The 26,800-nt window shown below is 45.7% G+C and overlaps 1 protein-coding gene across 2 annotated transcripts in view; it reads left to right on the plus strand.

Annotated features, from left to right (window-relative positions):
* Positions 1 to 26,800, plus strand: part of ABTB3 (ankyrin repeat and BTB domain containing 3) — a 339,420-nt gene that overhangs the window by 230,217 nt on the left and 82,403 nt on the right. For both annotated transcript variants that reach the window (XM_055394094.2, XM_055394096.2), the window contains exon 4: positions 23,875 to 24,027. In XM_055394094.2, the coding sequence (XP_055250069.1) occupies positions 23,875 to 24,027 (153 nt within the window). The remainder of the gene's footprint in view (positions 1 to 23,874; positions 24,028 to 26,800) is intronic.

Below are 26,800 nucleotides of genomic sequence, written 5' to 3' on the forward strand. Positions count from 1 at the left end.
AATATCAGGAGGCGCACCACCCTTTCTATAAGGTTTCTAACCACAGTCATTATCAAAATCTCCTGGAGCGAGTGCTTCTTGGTTTCCGGGGATTGTCCACACTTGCAACCTCAATGGATTCCAAAAGTGGAAAGACAAGCCAGAGTTGCTTTTCACAACTTAAGAGACTGGAAGAAAAGTCTAGGAAAAGCATGAGATTTGCCCAAAGCCATACAGTGAGCAATAAAACCAGAGGGCTGGGAATTCCCTGGTGGTCCAGTGGCTATGACTCTGCACTCCAGTGCAGGGGGCCTGGGTTTGATCTCTGATCAAGGAACTAGATCTACACTAGTACACTGCCGAACTACAAAAAGAAGTATCCCACATGCCTCGTCGTGTCTGACTCTTTGAGATCCTATGGACTGTAGCACACCATGTTCCTCTTTCCATGGGGATTCTCCAGACAAGAATACTGGAGTGGGTTGCCATGCCCTCCTCCAGGGGATCTTCCTGACCCAGGGATCAAACCCGGGTCTCCCACATTACGGGTGATTTCTTTTACCGTCTGAGCCACGAGGGAAGCCCAACTAAGACCCAGTGCAGCTAAATTAATTAATTAATTATTTATTTTTAAAAAAGAAAGAAAAAGAAACCAGGGGGCTGCTCTAGGGATCCCTGGAATTCCCCACCCTCCTTCCCATGTTGTTTCTAGAACAGAGAAGAGAATTCCAGCAGCATCATCAAGCAAGTTTTGAGCTTGTACTGTGTACAGAGTTCATTGCACATGTACTTGGCCATGTCTGTAGAGAATGAAGTTTCCACTATTCCAGGAATTGTTTGTTTGTTGGCTGTGTTTGTTTATAACTCTGGGTTTAAAGTCTTCATTCTGTTTTCACCCTGTAGATAAGAAACATTCCCAGGGAAGACTTCCTCAGTTCTTGCAAGTTGGTGTGAGGAATTCGGTCAAGATTCAGCAGGTCAGGTTCAGGCCTGCCCAGGAATTTGGGCAGAACATGCTGGCAAAAGAAGGTTCATATTTTCCCAGGCTTTGTTCTCACTGAAGAGTTCAAACTCCAAGGCTGGAGCTGGTCCTTTGGCAGTCCTTTGTCACACTCCTCTCTGTGAATTCATTACATAGAATTCCACCCCTCATATGGCCATTCTCCAGCCCCTATGGCAGCATGGTGTGGAAAGCATATTTTTATGAAGGAAAAAGGGAACCAGTAAATAGTCAAAAATCAAGGACCAACCTATTGCAAACACTAATACTGACTGGAGATTCTGCTGCCTCCAAAAATCCATCCCTGGAGGCACTGCCCCTTCCAGACCCCAGAGCACTTTACAGGAACGTCCTGCAAGGCACTTCTCATTGTCAGCCTTGCATCATGGTTATCTGCCCTACCTTCTTTGGAGCCACTTTCTGCTCCAGTCCCCCAATTGAAAGCCATGATCTAACAAGTTTACAAGGATAATTAAGGGCAAGCAGATATCACCATTAGGGATGCCCTGGGAAACTGGGGTTATGTGGCCACACTAACCTCCCTTGCTAGATTGAACACCAGGGTTCAGGTTTTAAATCCTTGTGTCTTCCGCAAAACTCAGCATGGACCCTTGCTCTAAGGAGAGAGTCAGTAAATAAGGAACAAGTTTTAAGTGATTGGCCTGCTCCATGAATGGTCTCCCGGTTCACGCCTTTATCATCTCGCAGGTTCATCCACGCCAGTACCTCCCATCCACTTATCCCTTCAGCTACTCCAGTCCACAGAGTCCCCCCAAGCTGACTCTGCAGTTCCTCATCTGACTTCCTCTGCCTGGATTCCTCTTCCGAGTCCTTCTCTCTCCCACTTGCAGGCTCAGGATGGCATTTTGCAACATACTTTTACCCTCTTCAGCTCCAGCTGACTCTGATTCATTCTGCCATAAGACTTTGTACCTTCCTTTTTCAAAAGGCTTTTCAGATAAGCCTCTTTTCTCACGTTCTTCACATTAGATCATAAGTTGGTGAAGACTAAGGTCTTTTCAATATCACCAAGTATAGAAGCTGATGCATAGTAGGAGCTCAATTTATTCATTCATCTATTTGACGTATATTTATAGCACATCTGTTCTATGCCAGGCAAAATATCTGTCTTCATGGAGCTTACATTCTACTAGGGGGTGCAGAGGAAGTGACATAAAGAGAAATAAAACTGGTACCTGAACCAAGTACAGTGATGAGAGGTACGATTTTATCCAGGATGGTCAGGGAAGTTTCCTCCAAGGAAAGAGAATTTGAGCAGAGAAATAAAGGAATCAAGACAGTAAACTAGGTGGCTATCTTAGCACAGATCTTGCCAGGCAAAGAGAACAGCAAGTGCCGAGGCCCTGGTACAGGAACATTCTTGGACATGCAAGGAACAGCAAGGAGTTCAGCGAGGCTGGAACAGAATGAGTGAGCATGGTAGAAAATGAAGTCCAAGGTGGACAGTGTTAGATCTTGCAGAACTCTTTGAGTCTGTAGAGGAGTTTGGTTTCTAGTCCATGTACGATAAGAAACTCAGTAAATGTTTGTTGATCTGAATTATTTGAGTTGAGTTGAATTGAACAGGACTGAATTGGTTCCCTGAACTGAACAGAACTGTGTCTTTTCTTGGTATATAGACCACATACAATGTTTGAAACATGCAAAATCCCTAACAAGCTGGCCCTTATTATCTACAAATGGAAAAGCACTATAAATAGTCCCAGTTAGCAATTTTAAAACCTGTTCTGGAACTGGCACAGCCTGTAGATTATTCCGGAGAACTTGATGCTGGTGACAATTTGCCAGCCTCCCCTACATTACCTAGTCTTATTGTGGTGGTAAATCAGGTACAGGGAACATCTCAACACAAGAGAAATGTGGTCCCAATGCCTGCCCATCATTTGTGTTTCATGTCTGACTTTCCCAGAGTCTAAAGTCTTTGAGGGTCACTGGGATTTATTTGGGACACTTGGCCAAGTTCCTGAACCTAACTTTTTATAGAGTTTTTACCCAAGCCTGGTTCTCATTGAATTTTAATTATGTGCATTCCTACTCTTAATACAACTGAAAATAAAAAACATGTGACTATTTTTATCATTTTACTCAGTCCTTATAAAAACCACTCCAGTGACCCATCACCCATAGTAAAGTGAGAAAGCCACCAGAATTAAGCTAAGCAAATTCACAGGATTTAATCGTACATTCAGTGATCCATTTAACAAACATTTATTGATTCATTTAACAGTCATTCTTTCATTCACTCAAAGAATGTTGGTTGAGGACCTATGAAGTTCCAGGCACCACAGAAGTGCTTGGGATAAAGCAGAGCACAGAATAAATCCCTGCTCTCATGAAGCTGACAGTCTAGTGGAGGAGACAGAATAAATCAGGACGCTAATATCAAATGTCATCCTGAGTGGCAAGCGCTGTGATGTGCAAGTTTGGGGGATACAAAGCTGAATAGGTCATGCCGCTACAGTTAGCTGGGATGGTAGTAAAGATGTTAATTGTAATAGTAATATGATATATATGGTATTATGGAATTACACAATGCTTATCAAGGCAGAGGGAAACAAAGAACTAACTATATTATGAGTATGGTGGGGGGGGGGGCCTCTTGGGGAATACTTCCCAGAGGAAGTGATTTGATCGATGTCTCAAAGGATGCATAGAACTTAACTGGATGGAGAGGATAGAAAGAGAGAGGGAACAGCAGCAAGAGCGAGGCAGGGAGGTGTGAGCACACATGTGTGTTCCAGAAACGGCTGGTTGTTTCGTGTGGCTGGAGCACAGTGGTCCTGGACCAGCATGAAGGGAACAGAGAGTGAAGACATGGGTTGAAGCCTAGAACGAGTGTGACATCAGTGGCCAACCAGTTAATGTGGAGTGTTGGACCCTTAGGATGAAGAGGGATTCCAAATAGCCTTCTAGACCAACTGCCCATTCAATGTTAACTTCCTTCTAAGGTCCTACCCAAGGGACTGCCCTGCCAAGGCAGCAGCCCTCGAGGCTTCCTTCCCATCCTAGCTCCAGACAGCCAAGACTGCTCTGAGGTCTTACTTAAGTGGAGATGAGATCTGCTCCCTGGAGCTACCACCACCACCACTTCTTCATTTGCTCCCTGAGATTTCCAGAACACACCAGTCCAATTTCTAATTCAGAGACACCATTTTACTGTTCAAAACAATTGTCATTTACTGAAATTTATTTTCTGCATGCCGGGCAAGCTTGGAGGGCATGTATTTCCCTATTTCTGCGTTTCCCAATTAGATCCTGAGGCTCTTGGCCATGTGACTTGCTGAGATTTGGTCACTGACTCAGTTAACTGGCAGCACCAGGACCAAAACTCACGACAGTCTGACACCAGACCCTGAACTTGCAGAAACAGTTATCAGTTTAACTTGACAAACACTTTTTAGCACTTACTCCTTTGAAACCCCCTGCCTTGGGTATTGCAGAAGGGGAAAAATGAAGATAAATAAGCATGGATAATGAAATCCAGTGCTCCACACTCTAGTGATTTGAACAGTGGAGTCAATACCCTAGCATTGTGATAATGTGTACTTGACTTTGGCCTGCCGTCTGACTTCTCCAGAAGAAAAGTGATTCATATTTGGCCCATGTCCTGGCCCTGCTTCCTGCGGGTAGCACTGAGGCCAGCCCAGTGCAGGAGCCATGTCTGGAAAAGACATGCATCCTCTAGGAGGATGCAGCAGAGAGATGTAACTAGAAAGGTGGACTGTTCCAGCAATAAGGAAAGAGGAATACAGCAAGACAGAGAGGCTGGAAACCTGGAAGTGGAAGGAGAACAGGAGTGAGGAACTGATCGGAAAATCCACGAGAACCCAGCCTATGTGCTGAGCGAGTGTGCAGGAGCTCCCCCTTTCGGCAGTGTGTTGTATTGCTACAGCTGTGGCCGAAAGACGCTGACAAGATGCTGCTGCTGCTGCTGCTAAGTCGCTTCAGTCGTGTCTGACTCTGTGCGACCCCATAGACGGCAGCCCACCAGGCTCTCCCGTCCCTGGGATTCTCCAGGCAAGAACACTGGAGTGGGTTGCCATTTCCTTCTCCAATGCATGAAAGGGAAAAGGGAAAGTGAAGTCGCTCAGTCGTGTCCGACTCTTCACGACCCCATGGACTGCGGTCTACCAGGCTCCTCCGTCCATGGGATTTTCCAGGCAAGAGTACTGGAGTGGGGTGCCATTGCCTTCTCTGGCTGACAAGATGAGGTTTTGGTTATCAGAGCCACCTTCCTTGTTGTTGTTGTTCAGCCACTCAGTCCTGTCCACCTCTTTGCCACCCCATGGACTGCAACATGCCAGGCTTCCCTGTCCTTCAGTGTCTCCTGGAGTTTGCTCAAGTTCATGTCCATCGAGTTGATGATGCCATCCAACCATTTTATCCTCTGTCGCCCCCTTCTCCTCCTGCCCTCAATCGTTCCCAACATTAAGGTCTTTTCCAATGAGCTGCCTCTTTGCATCAGGTGGCCAGAGTATGGGAGCTTCAGCTTCAGCATTAGTCCTTCCAATGAATATTCAGGATTGATTTCCTTTAGGATCGATTGTTTTGATCTCCTTGCAGTCCAAGGGACTCTCAAGAACCACAGTTCAAAAGTATCAGTTCTTTGGCACTCTGCCGTCTTTATGGTCCAACTCTCAGATCCGTACATGACTACTGGAAAAAAGTGTTTATCTTAATCTGATGTTTAAGTTGATAGCGACTTAGACCAAGTGTGTTAAGTGCCTGGTGTACATGAAGATGCCTAAATGTAAACCTTTAGTTGTACTTCCATACCTGTTACCTCATCTTCTCAGTGGCCTTGTGAAGAAGGGCCAGTGAACATGATCCTCATCTTTAGGTGAGAGAGGAATCTAAGGGTTTCATGACACCGTTCCTTTATCTACTCACCATGCACTCAGCTTCCATTCAGAACCAACGCCCGCACCCCATCTGACCACACACACCCCACCCCCACCCTGCTTGCCAGTCCATTCCTCCATCGCGGAGAAGTGCTGCTCCTGACCTGGCCCAGTCCCCCTCCCTGACCTAGGCTCATCCCCGATGGGATCTCATCTCGTTACACTGCCTCCCCTGAGACTGACCCCAAAGCTTGACCCCTTCACTAGGAGAGGCAGCAGGAATGCTCCTGAGAGGATTGGACAGGTCGTGGCAGGTGGGTAGGGGACACATCCAGACCTTTCCATCTCATCAGCTAATCAGCCCTGATTATTTCACTTATGTGGCTGGAGAGGGTCACCCTGGAGTGCTGACCTAGACGAGGAATCCTTTCCTAGATAGCACCAAAGTCCAGCTTAACAAATAAAACAAATTGGTTTTCCTTTAATTAAATCCTTCCTGGTTTCTGCCTTCCCTCACTTCCAGATTCAACAAAATGTAGAATTGGTAACATTTAGTCAGAGAAGTAAATTGTGCATATGTTTTCTTCTCATGCATATGGAGAGTCCATAAATCTGCTCCATGGCCAAATGCTTGCTTTGTGTAGGCACCAGAATTGTCTCTCCTCCTGCTCTAGTCCCTTCCTTGATTATTAAGTCTCTTAGGATTTTTCTTTTCTTTCCCTGCTTTCTCCATATTCCTTCTTTATTTTCCTTTTTACAGGGAAATTCTATCCCATTTCCATTCTCTATGTTTCCAAAGGACCCCCCGCCCACATGCTACATAGTGACATTCCCTTTTGTATTTTATTATCCCAGTTAATCTTGGGGCTTTGGCCCAGTCTGAGACAGATGAGTTATCCACTCATCATTTGTAACTAATCCAACTCTGAAAAAGACTTGAGCTAGACTCACAGTATGAGTTAGATAGAACTGAAATCACAGGACATGTCTCTGGACTTAATAAAACATGGGTTCTTCTGTCTTGGCTCAGAAAGAATTCAGCGAGAGACAGAGTACAGGTAAGGAAAGAGTTTGGTAGTATAGGATGCTTCTGAGAGACAGAAATGGGCAGACCTGGGAGCGCCACAGTGGGAACTTATGGACTACAGGTTTATAATCAAAGGAAAAGTGGGGAGGGGCAGAAGACCACCTTCTTCCTCATTTAAGTAACTAACTTCCGGCATCAACTCCTCCTCCATGTAGAGCAGGACAGTTTTCTTGTCCCTATATGGTCAAATTGGGACTGTCATGGTACATGGAAATGAGCAAAAAGATGGCAACATATACTAAAATATGGTAAATCATCTCGGTTTCAGTGTAACGTCCTTATTTTTTTTAGTGTATGCAAAGGAGTATGTCCTAGGAATCATAAATTACTGACATTACTGGGCAAGATGTGGGTCTCATTCCACCATTGTTTTATTGTTTGGGGGTGTGTTTCATGCTTCTGCTACATGGGTTTTGTTGCTAAGCAAGCCTGCTTGGTTTTGCAGGTAAGCAAACCTGCTTTCTTGAGTGATCATTAACTTGCAGAGGTCTCCCATATATTTTCCTTTACTTACTCGCTAAGTTAATCCCTTAGTAGGGTTAACTATTTGGAAGGCAGTGGCAACCCACTCCAGTACTCTTGCCTGGAGAATCCCATGGATGGAGGAGCCTGGTAGGCTACAGTCCGTGGGGTTGCTAAGAGTCAGACACAACTGAGCGACTTCACTTGCACTTTCATGCATTGGAGAAGGAACTGGCAAGCCACTCCAGTTATTCTTGCCTGGAGAATCCCAGGGACAGAGGAGCCTGTTGGGCTGCCGTCTGTGGGGTTGCACAGAGTCGGACACGACTGACGCGACTTAGCAGCAGCAGCAGCAGGCTTAATTATTAATCAGCTACTTTGTCCTTTTATAGGACTTCCCTGGTGGCTCAGATGGTAAAGTGTCTTGCTTACAATACAGGAGACCTGGTTTCGATCCCTGGGTTGGGAAGATCCTCTGGAGAAGGAAATGGCAACCCACTCCAGTACTCTTGCCTGGAAAATCCCATGGATAGAGGAGCATGGTGGGCTACAGTCCACAGGGTCACAAAGCAAGCTCACTGAACGACTTCACTTTTCTTGTCCTTTTACTTTGTCCCTATCAGAACCACAAAACAAGGATAACAATACCAAACCCCCCAAAACTTCATGTCACTAACACTGAGTAAGACCACTATACCAGAAAAATCTCCCCCAAGGTTTATTATTAAAATTGAGAACAAAATTTAGCTTTGAGTTTCCTGGCTTCCAAGGTAAAAAGAAAAACATGCATTATAAAGCTCTCATCATCTAATTTAAAAAGAATCTTTTCTGACTTTAACAAGTTCAGTCCGGGGCTGATACTCGGGTCCTCCTGGTGATCTGAATCACCAGAAGTGTTTAGCGAAAGTTGCTCAGTCATGTCTGAAGCTTTGTGACCCCATGGACTATACATTCCATGGAATTCTCCAGGCCAGAATACTGGAGTGGTAGCCTTTCCCTTCTTCAGGGGATCTTCCCAACCCAGGGATTGAACCCAGGTCTCCTGCTTTGTAGGTGGATTCTTTACCAGCTGAGCCACAGGGGAAGCCCAACAATACGGAGAAGCTCTTAAAAACAATCTGTAACCAAGTCCAGGGTTCCACTGAGGGAAATTATTGGTCTGTGCTCAGAGCAATCAGGTACTTTTGGAGGCACACGGTCCCATCTGTAAACAATAGCGTTCATTATATAAAAGTGGACCCCTGGGTAGGGGGTCGGAGAAGGCAATGGCAAGCCACTCCAGTACTCTTGCCTAGAAAATCTCATGGATGGAGGAGCCTGGTAGGCTACAGTCCATGGGGTCGCTAAGAGTCGGACACGACTGAGCGACTTCACTTTCACTTTTCACTTTCATGCATTGGAGAAGGAAATGGCAACCCACTCCAGTGTTCTTGCCTGGAGAATCCCAGGGACGGGGGAGCCTGGTGGGCTTCCGTCTATGGGGTCGCACAGAGTTGGACACGACTGAAGTGACTTAGCAGCAGCAGCAGCAGGGTAGGGGGTAGAGTATAGGAATCACGTCCCTTTCTTAAGTGAGTGGATCTTAGACTGCATGTAGCCCAGTTTCTTCCTCCACGGATGATGAACCGAAATGCCTCAATGTTCAGTGACTCAGTCAATGCCACACTGGTCTTTGGAGGAGCCATATAAGAATGGCCAAGTAGGAGGACTTTGGATTCTGGCAGACGTGGGATCAAATCCCAGCTTTGTGCCAATACCTGTGGTATCCTATAGGTTACTGAGTCTTGCAAAGCAAAGCCTCAGTTTGCTCATCTGTAAATAGGGATGATAATCATAATTACCTTCCAAGGTTGTTACTGTAATTCAATGAAATAGTATACATTTAAGCTTTTTGCACGAGTCTGGCCCATTGTAAGCACTCCAGTAGATGCTATAAAATCCTAATAATGATGATAATGATGTTCAGTTCAGTTCAGTCACTCAGTCGTGTCCGACTCTTTGCAACCCTATGAATCACAGCATGCCAGGCCTCCCTGTCCATCACCAACTCCCGGGGTTCACTCAAACTCATGTTCATCGAGTCGGTGATGCCATCCAGCCATCTCATTCTCTGTCGTCCCCAACTCCTCCCACCCCCAATCCTTCCTAGCATCAGAGTCTTTTCCAGTGAGTCAACTCTATGCATGAGGTGGCCAAAGTATTGGAGTTTCAGCTTTAGCATCAGTCCTTCCAATGAACACCCAGGATTGACCTCCTTTAGAATGGACTGGCTGGATATGGGAAGAAAAACTGAGTCCAAAATTAGGTTGCTTAATATCTACTGTAGCCCTTTTTCTACTTCCCCATTCACCAGAATTCCTGTCTGGAATTATACTGAACTGAAGGATATTCCTTAGAACTGCACCATCAGTAAGGTGGACGCTAACCACTTGTGACTAGTGGGTGGTGGTTCAGTTGGTAAAGAATCCACCTGCAGTGCAGGAGACCTGAGTTTAATTCCTGGGACAGGAAGACCCCCTGGAGAAGGAAATGGCAACCCATTTCAGTATTCTTGCCTGGAAAATTCCATGAACAGATAAGCCTATAAGTCCATAGGGTTGCAAGAGTTGGACATGACTTACTGACTAAACCACCCATAGTTAAATCAATTAAAATTGAATGAAATTAGAATTTAGCTACTCAGTTGCACTAGCCACATTTCAAGTGCTCAGTAGCCACAGCAGCTTGTGGCCATTGTGTTGGACAGCACAGATTCAGAGTACTTCCATCATAGCAAAAAGTTCTGTTGGAAGCTGCCTTCATGGCTTTTTTCCCCCCAACTTTCTTGTGGCAGTATGTTATTGATTTATTTATTTCAAAATATTATACTGTTACTCTAGTCCTCTGGTCCCTTGACTCTACTGTGAGTATACTCGAGGCCCACAAAGCCCCAAGGACGCACAAGTCACGTGGTCAGTTAGTGGCAGAGCCTGCTCTAAAACATGTTCCTAACTCAAGGCATGTCATTCCATGGAGGCCTGGGGAATCAGCTGTCTTCAGTCTGTGATTTGATGAGTAGGGTTTTGATTGATCAGGGCTAGAGTATGAATTTAATCCATCCTGTCAGACTGCCAAGTGCAGGGTAATGTGAGTTCAAGGGGTTTATCACAAGAGAGCTGGAATATCATTTTCTCAAAGCTGCAGCCCAGTGGCAAGGACACCAAGGGCACACAGGGGAACCTCCAGACTCTGCCCAGCCTCACCTTTAGCTCCTCTTTTGTTGTATTAAAAAAAGATTCTACGGGGTGTTTTAAAAAGTGATATGTTAATGGAATATTATTCAGCTAAGAGAAAATAAAAAGAAAATCCTGACATAAGTGACAGCGTGGATGGACCTTGAGGACATTATGCTAAGTGAAATAAGTCAGACAAAGACAAATACTGTATGCCCTCACTTATAAGGGGAATCTGAAAAACCTGAACTCAGAGAAACAGAGAGCAGAGAGGTGGCTGCCAGTGGCAAGAGCTAAGGGAACTGGGGAGATGTTGGCCAAAGGATCCAAACCTCCAGTCATAAGAGGAATAAATTCTGAGCATCTAATAATATACAGCATGGTGACTGTAGTTAATAATATTTTATTATGCACTTGAAAGTTGCTAAGTGAGTAGATTTTAAAAGTTCTCACCACAAAGACAGAACAGTAATTATGTGAGGTGAGGGAGGTGTTAACTAGCCCTACCATGGTGGTCATAATATATGTGCCTCACAGTGTCATCCTGTACACCCCACACTTACACTCCGGTATGCGTCAACTCTAACTCAATAACATTGAGGGAAAATAGCCAAAATTCCTTATAAGAGAACTTTTGCAAGGATGAAGTCTCAAACGTATTTGAGATACGTTTCTGTCTCCAAGAGTACCTGTACTATGATTTTTGTGGGTTAATTATGATGAGCTCAAAGCCACTGTCAGTAAAATTTCCTGAGGCTGATGAACAAAATCAACTTCCTATGACATAGTTTACACTTTTAAATGAATAAACAATTCACTGTAACAAATATTTTAGTAAATGTAGTTTCTAGGAACAAATCTTAATACAGTCTCAAGGTTACAAATTCATAGTCTTTAGAAGATAACTATTTTAAAATGTTTATCTTTTTTGCTAAACAGAAAGAAACTCAAATCTATGGTGACAAAAATAAAGGAAAAATAGAGATTTAATGTACGTGTTATGGGAACTGATATGAGTGTCACTTAGAATTAGATTTGGCTGTCAGTGACAGAAAACTCAAATAGCAGGTGTTTAAACAAGATAGACATTTATTTCTCATATAAACCAAGTCTAGAATTAAGAATCCAGGGCAGGTATGGCCACTTAACCAATCATCCTTCTTCTATCATTGAACTGTGCCATATGGCTTCTACCACATAGTTCAGTTTGGCTGCTTGAGCACCAGCCATTCTGTCTACATTCTTGCCAGCAGAATGGAAAAAGACCGGAGAAAGCTGGACCTCTTCTATTTAGGAACTTTCCTAAAAGTATCACAAGAAACTTCTGCTTATGTCATTGTAAGAACCAGTCTCCTAGCTGAAAGGGAGGCTGAAAAATGTAAGCTAGGTGGTCATGAGCCCATGTGAAGACGGGGGGTCTTATTACAAAGCAAAAAGAAGACACATATAAAATGAGAGCCAGCAATCTCAGCCAGAATATGAAAAACTCCACGCTTTCTTTCTAAACAAACAGTTATGGTGAACCCATTGTTCTGCATTCTCAGAATGAATATTTTTGTCAACCCATTTTTTATATTTCTTTTCAAATGTTTATCTGATTTTGTGTTTTTCAACTGCAATACAAGTATTAGGAGTTTACAGTTTTAGTCCAGAAGTTACAAGGCCCTGGGGGGTTCTTCCTGTGTCTCTCTCCAGGGTTGCCTCCTACCCGTCCACCTCATTCCACCTCTCTCTCCCCTCCTTGTCGGCTCCAGCCTGTGTGTACTGCAGCCGCTGCCTGCAAATGACAGAATGCATAGTTACTAGCCTCAACTCCAGGTCTGCTGCTTATAACTGTGTGCCCTTAGGCAAGTTATCTAACCTCTCTGCTTCCTTTCCTGCTCAGAACCATGCTTAGCATAAAATGCGCCCTTAATTTATGTTGTTTCAAGCCACCAAGTTTGTGGTGGTTTGTTACAGCAGCCACAGGAAACACAGAAATATGCATTTCATTCGGTTCCCAGATGATTTTGAGCTCCCTCTGCCATAGCTGGAAAACTAGACCGAGGACCTAGATCGAAATTCAGGAGAACTGTGAATTTTGTACTCGCCAGCATTTCTGCTCCTCTCCGGTTCAAATTGTGAGAGACATGTTGAGTGCTTAAATGCTGATGAGAAAGTCCAGAGAGGAGGTGGAGGTTGAGCTATGAGACTGTGGGGAGAGAAGTGATGGAGTCACATGCCAGGGAAGTCGGGGGTGGGTAGGATTGGAGGAGTCCTTCCTCTCCAGGGTGGGAGGGAAGATGAAGACTAGGGAAGGTGCAGCTGTTTGTTAGCAGCCAGGAGATGAGGAGATTATTATAATTTGTGTACCATTTTTGCTCTGCCCGAACCTGCTTAAACCTCAGTACTGCATTCATGACCCCCCAGCCCTCTAAATCACCTTCTTCAGAATGTGTGACAGGAAAGACAAAGAAGGTCGGGTGATCACTCACATGTCCCTGTTGGCATTATTAGCAGAAATCACCTCCTCACCAGTGCCCCTTGGCATTTGCCCCATTTCAGGGCATTTATATAATTACCCATTGGTGGGGTGGACTTTCACATAGCAAAGGACTTGTGCTTTGGTACTGAATGGCTTGCTCTTCCCTAAAAGCATTGGCCTTACCCTACCCATGATTTCTTTGTCTCATTTCCCAAAAGTTGTGGCCATGCACTTGGGATGCTAGGAAGTGGTCCTCTGTGATCCAGCCCTCAGCTTCCTCCCTGCCCCTGCCAGTGGTGCATGAGGCTGAAGGGGGCGGGATCCATGTAGAAAGAGGAGGCTACCTCTCTGCAGACAATTAAGTCCCATGGCACCCATTGCAGGTGCTTATTAGGCTGTTTTCCAGAGAAACAGAACCAGCAGGATGTGTGTATGATCCACTCAGGGAAGAGTCAATGCTACAGCTCAGATCTGAAGGCAGTGAGCTGGCAGAGTCCCTATTCTTCGGAAGAGATCAGTCTTTCTTTTTCTTCAGGCCTCCAACTGATTGATGAGGCCTACCCATCTTGTTGTTGTTGTTTAGTCGCTAAGCTGTGTCCAACTTTTTGTGACCCCATGGACTGCAGCACACCAGGCTTCCCTGTCCTTCAGTATCCCCCAGCGTTTGCTCAAACTCATGTTCATTGAGTTGATGATGCCATCTAAGCATCTCATCTTCTGTGGACCCCTTCTTCACTTGCCCTCAGTCTTTCCCAGCATCAGGGTCTTTTCAAATGAGTCGGCTCTTCACATAAAGTGGCCAAAGGATTGGAGCTTCAGCTCTAACATCAATACTTCCAATGAAGATTAGAGGGTTGATTTCCTTTAGGATTGACTGGTTTGATCTCCTTGCAGTCCAAGACTCAAGAGTCTTCTCTAGCACAACAGTTTGAAAGCATCAATTCTTTGGTGCTCAGCCTTCTTTATGGTCCAACTCTCACATCTGTACAGGACCACTAAAAAAACCATAGCTTTGACAATAAGGACCTTTGAGGTCAAAGTGGTGTCTCTGTTTTTTAATACGCTGTCTAGGTTTGTCATAGCTTTGCTTAAGAACAAATGTCTTTTACCCTGTGGAAGATAAATTGTTTTACTCAAAGTCCCCTGATTTAATTGTTAATCTCATCTAAAAAATACTTTCAATATCCAGCAACATCCAGACTACATATCTGGTAATATGTGTTTGACCATATGTCTGGGTAGCTGTGACCCAGCCAAGTTGACACATAAAATTAACCACTACAAAGTATATATATATTTTTAAGTTTTATTGGAGTACAGTTGATTTACAATGTTGTGTTAATTTCAGTGAAGATATTCAATTATACATATATTCATTCTTTTTCAGATTCTTTTTTCTTATAGGCTATGAGAATATTGAGTAGAGTGCCCTGTGCTGTACAATAGGTCCTTGTTAGTTACCTATCCTGTATATAGTAGTACATATGTTAATTCTGTGCTCCTGACTTATTCCTACCCCCATATTTCCCCTTTGGTAAACATAAGTTTGTTTTCTATGTCTGTGAGTCTATTCCTGTTTTGTAAATAAGTGCATTTGTTTCATTTTTTTAGATTTCACAGGTAAACAGTATCATATGATATTTGTCTTTCTCTATCTGACTTCAGTTTGATAATCTCTAGGTCCATCCATGTTGCTGCAAAAGGCATTATGTCATTCTTTTTATGGCTGAGTAATATTCCAGTGTGTATGTGTGTGTGTGTGTGTGTGTGTGTGTGTGTGTAATGAACACTGGGGTATCTTTTTGATTTATGGTTTGCTCCAAATATATGCCCAGGAGTGGGATTGCTGGATCATATAGTAGTTCCATTTTTAGATTTTTAGGAACCTCCATACTATTCTCCATAGTGGCTATACCAGTTTACATTCTCATCAACAGTGTAGGAAGGTCCCCTTTTCTCCATAAACTCTGTAGCATTTACTGAGGTAGATTTTTTTGGTGATGGCCATTCTGAACACTGAGTTGATTCTTCACTGTAGTTTTGATTTGCATTTCTCTGATAATCAATGATGTTGAGCATATTTTCATGTGCTTTTTGGCCATCTGTGTGTCTTCTTTGGAGAAATGTCTATTTAGGTATCTTTGGAGATAATGTCTATTTAGATATAACCATTGCCAAATGTATTTTTTGAGCATTTACTTTCTCAAGATGATGCTAAACACAGTCATGAATATAAAATACCTATCAGACAATAAGATGGGTGCAGACTCCCAAGACTGAAAGATTATATTTTGTAAGATTGTTGGGAAACTGAAGGAGAATCCTGGTGGGAGGTAGAACCCACTTCCCCTGATAAAAGCTGAAATGTGCTCTTCTGACATCCCCTACAGCTTGGTGCAGGCTTGTGACCCAGGTTTAGCCAATCCACTCCCAGCTTTAATCAGGAGATCCAGGTACAAACAAGCTCCTTCTGTTTTGTTGTCTCCTGGGCCTCTCACCCCTCTTACAGCGCTCACCCTCCTGGTCTCACCTTCTCCCCCTTAAACATGATAGCACAATTCACCATTTCTGATCTCTGGCTTGAGTCATAATACTCACTGCTGCTGCAGTACTTTCTAGGGCCTGGTTATTTAAGTGTGGTCCATGGATTGGTCCCTGAATCACTGCCAGAGAGTTTGGTAGATATGCAGAATCTTGGACCCTACCCCAGACCTACTGAATCAGAATCTTCATTTTAAAAAGATCCTAGATATTCATATTAATATTCAAGAAGCTCTGCTGTAGTCCTTGGCTCCTCCCTCTCTAGGCTGTCTGCAGGAACCACCCCCTTGGGCAAGCCCACCATACTTTGCATAGTAGGGCTGTCACTATAGTAACCAGCCATGGCCACCTCTGACCTCTGCCATCATCTTCCTATCTTTGGTCTCACCACTACAGTGAGATCACAGTGAGTATTGCTATAGAAACCAGCCCTGGATATTGTCTAGTATCATTTGTGCTGCTTGTCCTTTACTCCCTGTGTCCCTGAAATTATGAGCCTCCCAAACCACAGTCAAACATCTAAATTCTTCTCCAGCCTAAGAAAGACTCAACAAATAACAAACATGAAAAGTCAGGGCCACGCGGTTTATAAAGAAAGGCATAGAAACTGCAGAGATTAGCTTCAGTTTGAAAAAAGATGGGCTCATCGCTCTGTGTAGCAAGGCCTCTTCCTCCATCCAGCAGGGAGAAGGCTGAGTGATGCTAAAAACAATGCTGCTGCTGATGACGATGATGACAGCTACTGCTTATGAGCACTTTCTTGGTACCAGGCGCCGGGCTACACGCACATCATCCCATGCAGTTCTTACAATAACCCTCTGGGCTAGTTTCCCGTGGCTGCTGTAAAAAAAAAAAAGACTGGTATAAACGTGGAGGTTCAAAACAACACAGGTTGATTATCTTATAGTCTAGGGATTGCAAATACAAAATCAGTTTCGCTAAATTTAAAATGTCGGCAAGACTGCCTCCCTCTGGAGTCTCCAGGGGAAAAATCTGTTTCCTTGCTTTTTCCAGCATCTGGAGGCCACCTGTGTTCCTTAACTCCTGGTCCCTTTCCTGTATTAGTCCAACTTTTTGCTTCTGTCGTCACATCTACTCTCTCCTTTGACCTTCTTTTTTTTTTTCCCGGACTATTCCAGGTATTATTTGCAGCACGTGGGATCTTTTAGCTTCGGCATTCAAACTCTTAGTTGTGACATGTGAGATCTGGTTCTCTGACCAGGGATCAGTCCCAAGCCTCCTGCATTGGGAGCACAGAGTCTTAGCCAGTGAACCACCAGGGAAGTCTCACCTTTGACTGTCTCACCTCCCTCTTCTAAGTTCCCTTGTGATTTCATTTCGGGCCCACCTGGGTAGTTGAGGCTAGTCTTCCCTGCTCAAAATCCTTAACTTAATCTCATGTGCAGACTCTGTTTTATCAAATAACCTTGGCAGGTTCTGGGGATTAGGATGTGGACATTCAGTGGGGCGACATTATTAGGCCAATCACACCCCTTGAAGTAGGTATTGTTGTTATCCCCACTTTCCCAGTGAGAGGACCAAGGCATGACCATTGGAATACAGTCAGTCCTCCATATCTGTAGGGTCCACATCCACAGTTGGTTGAATCTGTGGATGCAGAGTCTGTGGTACAGAGTACCCACTGTTCTATCCTATAGAAAGGATTTGAGGATTTTGGTACCAATGTGGTTCCTGAAACCAATTCCTCATGGATACCAAGGGACAACTATACTTTGTTCAAGGTCACACAGTTTGAGGATGGAGCTGGAATCCAGCTGTAACTCAGCCTGTCTCCAAAGCCCAAACCTCTGACCTCTACATGGTACAGCCTTCAAATGGCTTTGAACTCATCTTGCGTTGTCACTAGGAAATGAATGAAAACCAGCAGCTCTCTGAAGAATTAGCTTCCAATGGAAGTTCCTCTACCACAGACTCAAATATTGAGGGTTGAGCAAAATTTAAGTCAAACCACAGGCATTTTCATCTGCTGGGGCTTCTATAACAAATTAACCCAAACTGGGTGGCTTGAACAAAAGAACTGTATCTTTTTACAGTGCTAAAGACTTGTCAGCAGGTGTGGTTTTTTCCAAGGCCTCTCTCCATGAGTCCCAGTCTCCTCGTCTTATAAGGACACTTATAAGTCACGCTGAATTTGGGCCCACTCCAATGGCCTTATTTTAATACTGTTACATTTTGAGGTTCTGGCATGTAGGGCTTTGACGCATGAATTTGGGGTTGATATAATTCACTCCATATCAACAAGAACTGCTCTGACCTCAGGAACAAGGCAGCTCAGACCTCTGAGATGATTCCAGAGCCCTCTGGATGCCCTCACTCCCAGCTTTAATATTTGGTTCGCATTCTCCACCCTCTGGTCTCCAAACTCACCTGCAGTTACCCTGTCAATACCCTGGTTTAGTCTCCTGGGGCTGCTGGGACAAATTACCACAAAACGGGTGAGTTAAAACAACACGCACGCATTCTCGTGCAGTTCTAGAGGTCAGTAGTCCAAAAGCAATTTCACTGGCCAAAACCAAATTGTCAGCAGCTCTGCTATCTTCTGGAGTCTCTTGAGTGAAGACCGTTTCTGCACCTTTTCCTGCTTCTAAAGCTGCACTCCTTGTATTCCTTGGCTTGTGGTTCCTTTCATCTCAATCCAACAGCAGAGCATCTTGCTTTAGTATCACCTGTACTGAATCTCCCTATTTCCATCTTCAAAGGACCCGTGCGATTGTATTTAGGACCTACCTGGATATCCAGGCTAATCTTCTCAAGTTCCCTAACTGGACCACATCTTCAGACTTCCTTGTGCTATCAGTATTCACAGGTTTGTGGGAATATGACCTGATACCTTTGAGGGCCATTATCCAGCCAACCACAGTGGTTCTCCCTCACATGTGCCCTGGCCCCCGCATCTGTCCTGGCGGGCCAAATAGGACGCGTTTCACGTGACGGCCCCTTGGTGGAGCTGTAAGTCTTTTCCACCTCAAGGCCTTTGCGCGGTCTGTTGCTGCTCTCTAAAATACCCACCTCTCTACACACTCGCATCGCATCAGTTCCTTCACATATTTGAGGTTTTGTCTCCTCTTCAGGGAGGCCTTCCTACCACCCCTCAAACTATTCTCTATCCCAGCAACCTGGCACCAACACAGTTTGCAATTGCTTTATTACTTGGTTGGTTTACGGGCTTCTTCTATGTCTGTCTTTCTGTTAGACGGTCAGCTCTATGAGAACATAGATGTGTCTTGCCCTCCACTCTATCTCCAGCCCCTGGAAGCATACCTGCAATATAGGTGCAACCTAAAGGATTTTTATGGTTTACTTTTTTTTTTTTTTACTTTACAATATCATATTGGTTTTGCCATACATTGACATGAATCCGCCCTGGGTGTGCATATGTTCCCCATCTTGAATCCCCCTCCCACCTCCCTCCGCATCCCATCCCTCTGGTTCATCCCAGTGCACCAGCCCTGAGCATCCTGTATCATGCATCAAACGTTTCACATATGATAATAGTTTAATTTTTTAATTTTATTGAAATATAGCTGATTTACAGTGTTGTGCCAGTTCCAGGCACACTACAGTCTACAACAACATATTGAGTTCAGTTCCCTCTGCCATACACTAGGACCTTGTTGGCTATCTGTTTTGTATATAGTAGGGTGTAATTGTAGCCTGCCAGGCTCCTCTGTTCACAGGATTCTCCAGGCAAGAATACTAGAGTGGGTGCCATGCTCTCTTCCAGGGAATCTTCGTGACCCAGGGATCAAACTCCCATCTCTTACGTCTCCTGCTTTGGCAGGCAGACTCTTTTACCACTAGCTTCACCTGGAAAAACCATTTTAATCCTAAACCCCTAATTTATCCCTCCCTGCCTTTCCCCTTTGGTAACAAACCATAAGTTTGTTTTCTACAACTGTGAATCTATTTGTGTTTGGTAAACAAGTTCATTTGTATAATTTTTTAGGTTCCACATATAAAGAATAGCATATTAATATTTGTCTTCCTCTATCTGACTTACTTCACTTAGTATGATAATCTCTAGGTCTATCTATGTTGCGGCAAATGCCAATATTTCATTCTTTTTCATGACTTAGTAGTATTCCATCACCATCTTCTTTATCTATTTATCTGTCAACAGATATTTAGGTTGCTTTCGTTTCTTAACTATTGTAAGTAGGGCTGCTATGAACATTGGGTTATATTTATCTTTTTGAATTGGCATTTTGTCGTTATTTATGCCCAGGAGTGGGATGATCATATGGTAGGTAACTCTGTTTTCAGTGTTTTAAGGCCATAATGACAATTTTAATGGCACTGCCCTGTTTGAACTAATTGTGTTCCCCCACCCCTCTATTCACTTCGGGCCACCTAGTCAGAGGTTATTAGATCTGGGTTTCTCCTGAATTCCCAGGGGATTTTATTTCAAATGCAGATGCCCAGGCCCCACCCAAGACCTATTGAACCGAAACTCTGGGGGTGAAATCAGAGCCTTGGCAATTTTCACACACTCCTTGATACCCTCCCACCCCCCACACCCTACCCATCCATCTGCCACCCCCCTCCCTACCCAGCTCCCACACTGGGCCTTGATTCATAGGTTGAATCTGCTTCACTGAACCACGAGTTCCTTGGGCTTCCTCTAGGTTTTAGACACTACAGACAACTTCAACACTACAGACAACTTCGCCAACAAAGTGTTCTCTTAAAAAATGTATCAGGAGAATGCAGTCTTTGTCCCTCTCAGCATTCTCCACCCTCTCCTTAACTCAAGACCCTAGCATTCTTTCCCATCTCCAACCTCCTCCAAAAGAAACTTAACAAATAATACTATTTTTCTTTCCCTCTGAGTAGACAAGATAAGAAGATTTTTAAATGAGTTGCTGGCAAAGAATTCATGAGCTTATAAACTATTGAGGTCAGAGTGACGAAAAGAAGGCAATGTTGAAAAGGGAGAACAAGTCCATAGAAAATTCCAGAGGCCGTGGAATCTGGGGTTCAAGGTTTCTCATTCGAATGCTCGCCGCCCGCCTGTCTTGGTAAAAGTGTTATTTCGAAGGCGGTAGAGCGTCTTTTTCTCCTCTTCTGTATTCATCAGGAGTTGACTGTGTGCCCCAGGCCTCAGCATCTAACATGAAAGACAGCTGCTGAAGGGCAGTGTTACAGAGGACCCTGAGGGGTTGGGAGTTGTGGGCTGTGCTCGAGGGACTGGGACCAAGCAAAGGAAAGGCAGGCCGGGAGTGGGGGTGCCGCCTCTGAGAAAACAGCTCAGAGGGGCATCCCGGTTTGGTTTCAGCAGGGATGGCATCATGGTGACAAAAATAAGTTCTGCTCACCTGAGACTGTAGAATCCAATTCAATTTCAAGTCAGTGTGTGTTTATTGAGTGCCTGATTCGGTTTAGGTGATGGAGAGAATGAGAGAATGAGGACGACAGCCTAAGCAGCAGGCTGATCCAGGCAGAAATTCCCTGGGAACCTGCCCCTCAGGTCCACGGGTTCAGAAACTCGATTTTATCTGTTTCACCCAGTGAGGAATTGACAAATCTTAGTCCATTTCATGAACACGTTATTTATTAAGTGCTCACAGCCTGCCAGGCACTGTCCTGGGACTGGGGATGGGGCTGGGTCTGTGAATCCAGCAGTCCCAGGTCCTTGTCTCACGGAGTTCACATTCTCGTGTGGCATCTGCAAGGCTGGTAGGTCATGCCACTGGGGTGGGGGCCACCGTGGGAAGGGTCCGTGTTGGGAGGAGTCCCCAGGAGAAATGTTTAGGGAGAGGTGGGATTTGAATTGTGGTTGGAAGGTTAAGTAAGGTGTGGATTTTCAAAGGATTGGAAACCTTGTAGACAGAGAATGGAGCTGAGTGAGCAGGAATGAAAATGGCCTGCCATCAAAGGTCCATGACCAGATGGGCCCCCTTGGGGTAACAGGTGCATGCTGGGAAGTTGGACAAAGTACCACATGGGGTTACTGCACATGGGCTGTGAAGTCAAATGTCTTGGGTCTGATTCCCAGCTCTCGTATTTGCCAACCTCGTGAGCCAGGGCATGTTACTTAACCTCAGTACACTTTATTCTCCTGATCTAGAAAATACGCATAATCATAACTAGCTTGTAGGTTGTCCTAAGCATTTAGCTGAGATCATGAATGGGATTAACTGAGATGAATGTAGCAGCTGTTAAGTCTTAACACTGGATAAACAGAAAGCATTCTAGAAAAACTGGAACCTGCCACCAAACTGGGGAGACACCTGCATACAGTGAGGGGGCTACTGCCTTGGGTAAATATAAACCCTTTCCTTAACCACTTTCTTCTCACACCCATGACAGCCATGCTGGATTGAACAGCAGCTCCAGGGCTAGGGTGAGGCAAGAAAGCTGCTGGAACATGTTGACATGATCTGGCCTTCCTAAATTTTACACCCACTGCCTCACATGTCTCAACCCAGTTATAGCCATAATGAATGAATAGGAAACCTTTTTGATCTGCACCGTGCATTTCTCAAAGTGTGGCCCCTGGTCTACTTAAATCAGTATCATGCTGCTGCTAAGTCACTTCAGTCGTGTCCGACTCTGTGTGACCCCATAGACGGAAGCCCACCAGGCTCCCCCGTCCCTGGGATTCTCCAGGCAAGAACACTGGAGTGGGTTGCCATTTCCTTCTCCAGTGTGTGAAAGTGAAAAGTGAAAGTGAAGTCACTCAGTCGTGTCTGACCCTTAGCGACCCCACGGACTGCAGCCCACCAGGCTCCTCCATCCATGGGATTTTCCAGGCAAGAGTACTGGAGTGGATAGGGGCTGCTTATTAAAAGTATATTCATGAGCCCTGTGCAATCAGCATTACTGGAGATAAGGCCAGGAAATCTGCATTTACACATACACACACAAAACCAAATGATCCCCAGGCCCTATACCATACTTTAGAGCAGAAGCTCTTTGAGTGTGCCCCTCTAGGGCTTCCCAGATGGCAAGGTGGTAAAGAATCCACCTACCAATGCAGGAGACACAGGAAATGGGAGTTCTGTCCCTGGGTGAGGAGGATCCCCTGAAGTAGGCAATGGCAACCCACTCCAGTATTCTTGCCTGGGAAATTCCATGGACAGAGGAGCCTGGCAAGCTACAGCCCCTAGGGTCTCAAAGAGTCAGACAAGACTGAATACGTACCCACCTCTAACCGGTAGCATCAGCCTCAGCATTGACCCAGGACTCCTTAGAAATGCAAATTCTTGGCCACCTCCCCTGATCTCCTGAATTTGACACTCTGGGGGTGGAGCCCAGCAATCTGCATTTTAAGAAACTCTCCAGAGAATTCTGAGGCGCCTTGTGTTCACCTGCGGGAGGTTTTAAAAACTATCAATGTCCAGCCTCATCCTAGATAAATTAAATTAGAATCCCTGGGATAGGACTCGGGTATCAGGATTTTCCAAAAGCTCCCTGTCCTCAGTCCTAATGCGAAGATGGAGTTTATCTTATTATAATCACTTTCAGGAACAGGAAGATAGCACAAATGTATTACACCTAGAAAGTTCAGCCAAAAGCAAGATCTCGGTTAATTCTTGCAGCGAGTCGGACCCCTGCTGTGACCCCTTTAGCTAGTGGGGCGCCGAGACTTCCCACAGCTCGGGGGTGTGGCTAAGGCCCCAGAGCACCGCCCCCTCCTCCCCCGCACATCGCTGGCAGCTCTGGGCTGCCCTTCCAGGTTCTCCCAGAAGACTGCTTCTTCCCAGATGCTGAAGTCTGCCGGCAGTCTGGTGCTTGAGCAGAGCTGAGGCCTGGGAGAACTTCGGAAGGATGACAGGAAGCAGCTAGCAGTGGGAAGGGAGTATTGGAGGGCACTTTAAGATTGGGCTCACCGTAGGGAGCCCCAAGTCCTGATAACCCCAGGAGTGGATTGGATTCTCTACTAAGCACCTGACCCTGTCCTTGGTGCTTTAAGTGAGTCATCTCCTTAATGTTCATTTGATCGCCGAGGGAGATTACACTCACAGAAGAGTCACGTCGTATCCTTTCAGTCATATTATCCCCCATTTACAGATGAGGAAACTGAGGCCCAAAGACTCCAGAGAGCCTGCCCCGAGGTCACCGGTGCGGTCCGGATGTCTCCAAAGGTTCTCTCACTTTGAATTGAGAGACAGTGTCTCCAGGGAAAGGGGGTAGGCGGGTGATCGGGAGGTGGTGGGGAAGTCGGCGGTGAGTAGGGGGTGGGGCTGAGCGGGCAGCCCCTGCTACTGCCGCCCTAACGCGTCTCGGTCCCTCCCCCGCCGCAGGCCCTTCCTCGTGCTGCCGCCGCTGATGGAGTGGATCCGGGTGGCCGTGGCGCACGCCGGCCACCGCCGCAGCTTCTCCATGGACAGCGACGACGTCCGCCAGGCCGCCCGGCTGCTGCTGCCCGGCGTGGACTGCGAGCCGCGCCAGCTCAGGTAGGGCGGCGGGCGGGAGATCCCGGGGCGGCGGGGCTCTGGGAGGGCGCCCTTCCTCTCACACCCAGCTCCCGGGTGCAGGGAGCGCGGCCGCAGCGTGCGGGGGCTTCGGGTTGGTTTGCGCCCTGGGCGGGGTGCGCGGGCAGCCTCGCTGTCACGAAGATCGAGGCTCCTCTGGTTTAAAGGAGAGACGCAGGCTTGACAATAAGCAGGTCCCTCGAGTTGCAGGGACAGAGAAGGACTGGGAGCAAGGCTATGTGGGAATGCTCCTGATTCTTCGATTACAAGATACCCGTGTGCCTTGATCTTGATTCTAGGCGTATTCTTTCTATTCCTTTCTCTCTCCCTCTCATCCTGCCCCTCTTCTCTCCCTCTCTTCCTTCCCTCTCCTTCTTCCCCTCCCGCCCCCGTCTTCCCTCTTTCCCTCTCTCTACTAGAAGTAAATTATTGTCTCCCTGTAGTTTTCTAACTAAACTGTGCAGAGTAGAATTTCTGGTTGGGTCTGAGAGCGCCTGTGCTTTTTCACTTGCATGGAATGAACTGGCTCTCCCTTCATTTCTCAACCCTGCATCCAGGTCTCTCCTACATCAAACTGGGAATTATTCATGGACCATTCAGGGACCCCATCCAGGGGTGGGGGGAGACTCACTTTTATCCAAAGTGAAACAAAGGAAACCACTCACTCAGTCAAACCTGGCTGTAATTGCAGACAATACAGAAACTCACACGTGGGTGTGTGTGTGCATGAGTGTGTGTGCTTTCCCGACTCCCAAGTCTGTTGTCTAGGTGTCATGGACACCATTTTCAAATCCCCATTGCCCACCAGGTGAGTGTAGCCTGTCATGTGGCCAGGCTTCAGAGATTTCCACCCTTCCAGGATCTGATTGGAAGTCTGCAAGGAAGGGGAGGGTTTGCAGAAAAAAGCATAGCCCACTGAAGGCTCATAGATGCCCCACCACCCAGGGACATGCAGGGCCCTGGTGAAAGTCAGCAAGCATTTATTGAAAGCTTACCACAAAGTGAGCACTGTCATAAATGCTTTACACAGACTAATTAATATTGAATGAAATGGGTATTATTATTATGCCCATTTTACAGACAAGGAGACTGAGGCACAGATAGATTAAGCACATGCCCAAGGTCACAAGATTTGTAAGTGGTGGAGTCAGAATGTGAATTCAGGCAGCCCATACCCCGAGACTGCATAGTTCTAACCCCTGATTTGTACTCTCCTCAGGAGGTTTCTGTCTAGACAGAATCTGTCGGTGCCACCATCCCTTACACTTTGTCACCTAGAATAACAACAGGTCTCAGGGAGAGAGACACAGGAGCAGCCATTTACTGAGCACCCACTGTGTGGCAGATAGGAGATTTGCATTCATTACTCTGATCCCTGAAGCAGCCTCCTGAGGGTAGTGTAAACTTCCCATTTTACAGACTGGGAAGTTGTTGGTGGGACAGCTTATAGTGTAGATGTCAAGGATGCAATCCTTGTGACTCTTGCTCCGAAGCCCACCCTGTGCCCACGAGACTCTCCTGCCTCCTGTTTCGTGGGTGTGGCACCCTACCTACAGGCTCACTCCTGCTGCCGCTGCTCACAGTCCCCAGCTCTGGGCTCGGATGACCTTGAGACCCCAGCTCTCCTCCTTGAAGCAAACCTGAGGCCTCTGTGTGGCAGGGAAAGTAGGATACTTCCTTAACTCTTGCTGACAAAGTACTTCTTGTTTGTCATGCTCTCAGGAAACCTCACAGCCTAAAGGGTAGGCACCTGGGCTCCTGAGTCCAGTTGCCTGAGTCCACATTCCACCAACATGACTAACTAGCTGTGCAACCTTGGGCAAGCTAGTTAACCTCTCTGGACCTTCATTTCCCCACCTGCAACATGGACATAATAATAGCAGCCCCTTCAGATATTGGTGCAAGCACAAAGCAGGATCACAAACATAAAGAACCACACTGGCAATGCCTAGAAGGAAGTAAGTACTCATGACATGGTCTTTTTTTAGTGAGCATTGTAAGTCTCCACTATCGCTGCAGTAATAATGGAGGTTCATATCTAGGTATTGCTTTATCTTAAGACTTTCTCATGTGAACCTCAAAACAGACACTCTTGTTAACTGGGAGAATAGTGCTTCCCTGTTTTACAGAGAAAGATATCAAGGCCCAACAAGATTAGGTAACTCTTCTAACATCACACCGACGTTAAGTGACAGAGTTAGAAGTCGAACATCAAACCCAGACGCCAGAGATATAACCAACTTTTCTGGCCGCTGCCCTGGATCTGGAGCCAGCCCACTTGGAGGATGCTGATCACCTTCTTCCAGATGCTTCTTTTCCTTCCCTAAATCCATAGACTGAAGATGAACTCCAAGGACCACTGTCATCTGTAGGCCCTTCCCTCAGCACAGAGCTTTCACTGCACGGTCTAATGACCAGGTGTGTGCTATTCTGACAGTCGCACCAAGGATTTCAATTTCAGGGTCTGTCCAGTTTGACACATCAGCCCTGCCATTCGGAATGTGACTACGATCACCTTCCAGGCCACAATGCACACAGTGAGCAGGGAAACAAAGGAAGCCAGTTCCCCTGCATCTCTAAGCTGTTTTTAGTCATTTACTTCTCAGTTCTTGACTCATTTGTGCACAGAATGATGATTTGTGTCTAGGAAATATGCTAATTGGTTGTTCCAGCTAAATTTTCCTCACGTTTGGAAATCATTTTCAAGAAGAAAACTAAAATATTTAGTTAAAAATTTTCCTAAATAATAAATGTA

The sequence above is a fragment of the Moschus berezovskii genome, chromosome 6 (assembly GCF_049115385.1).
Source record: "Moschus berezovskii isolate FMDL1 chromosome 6, NW_MosBer_1.0, whole genome shotgun sequence".
Taxonomy (NCBI): Eukaryota; Metazoa; Chordata; class Mammalia; order Artiodactyla; family Moschidae; genus Moschus; species Moschus berezovskii.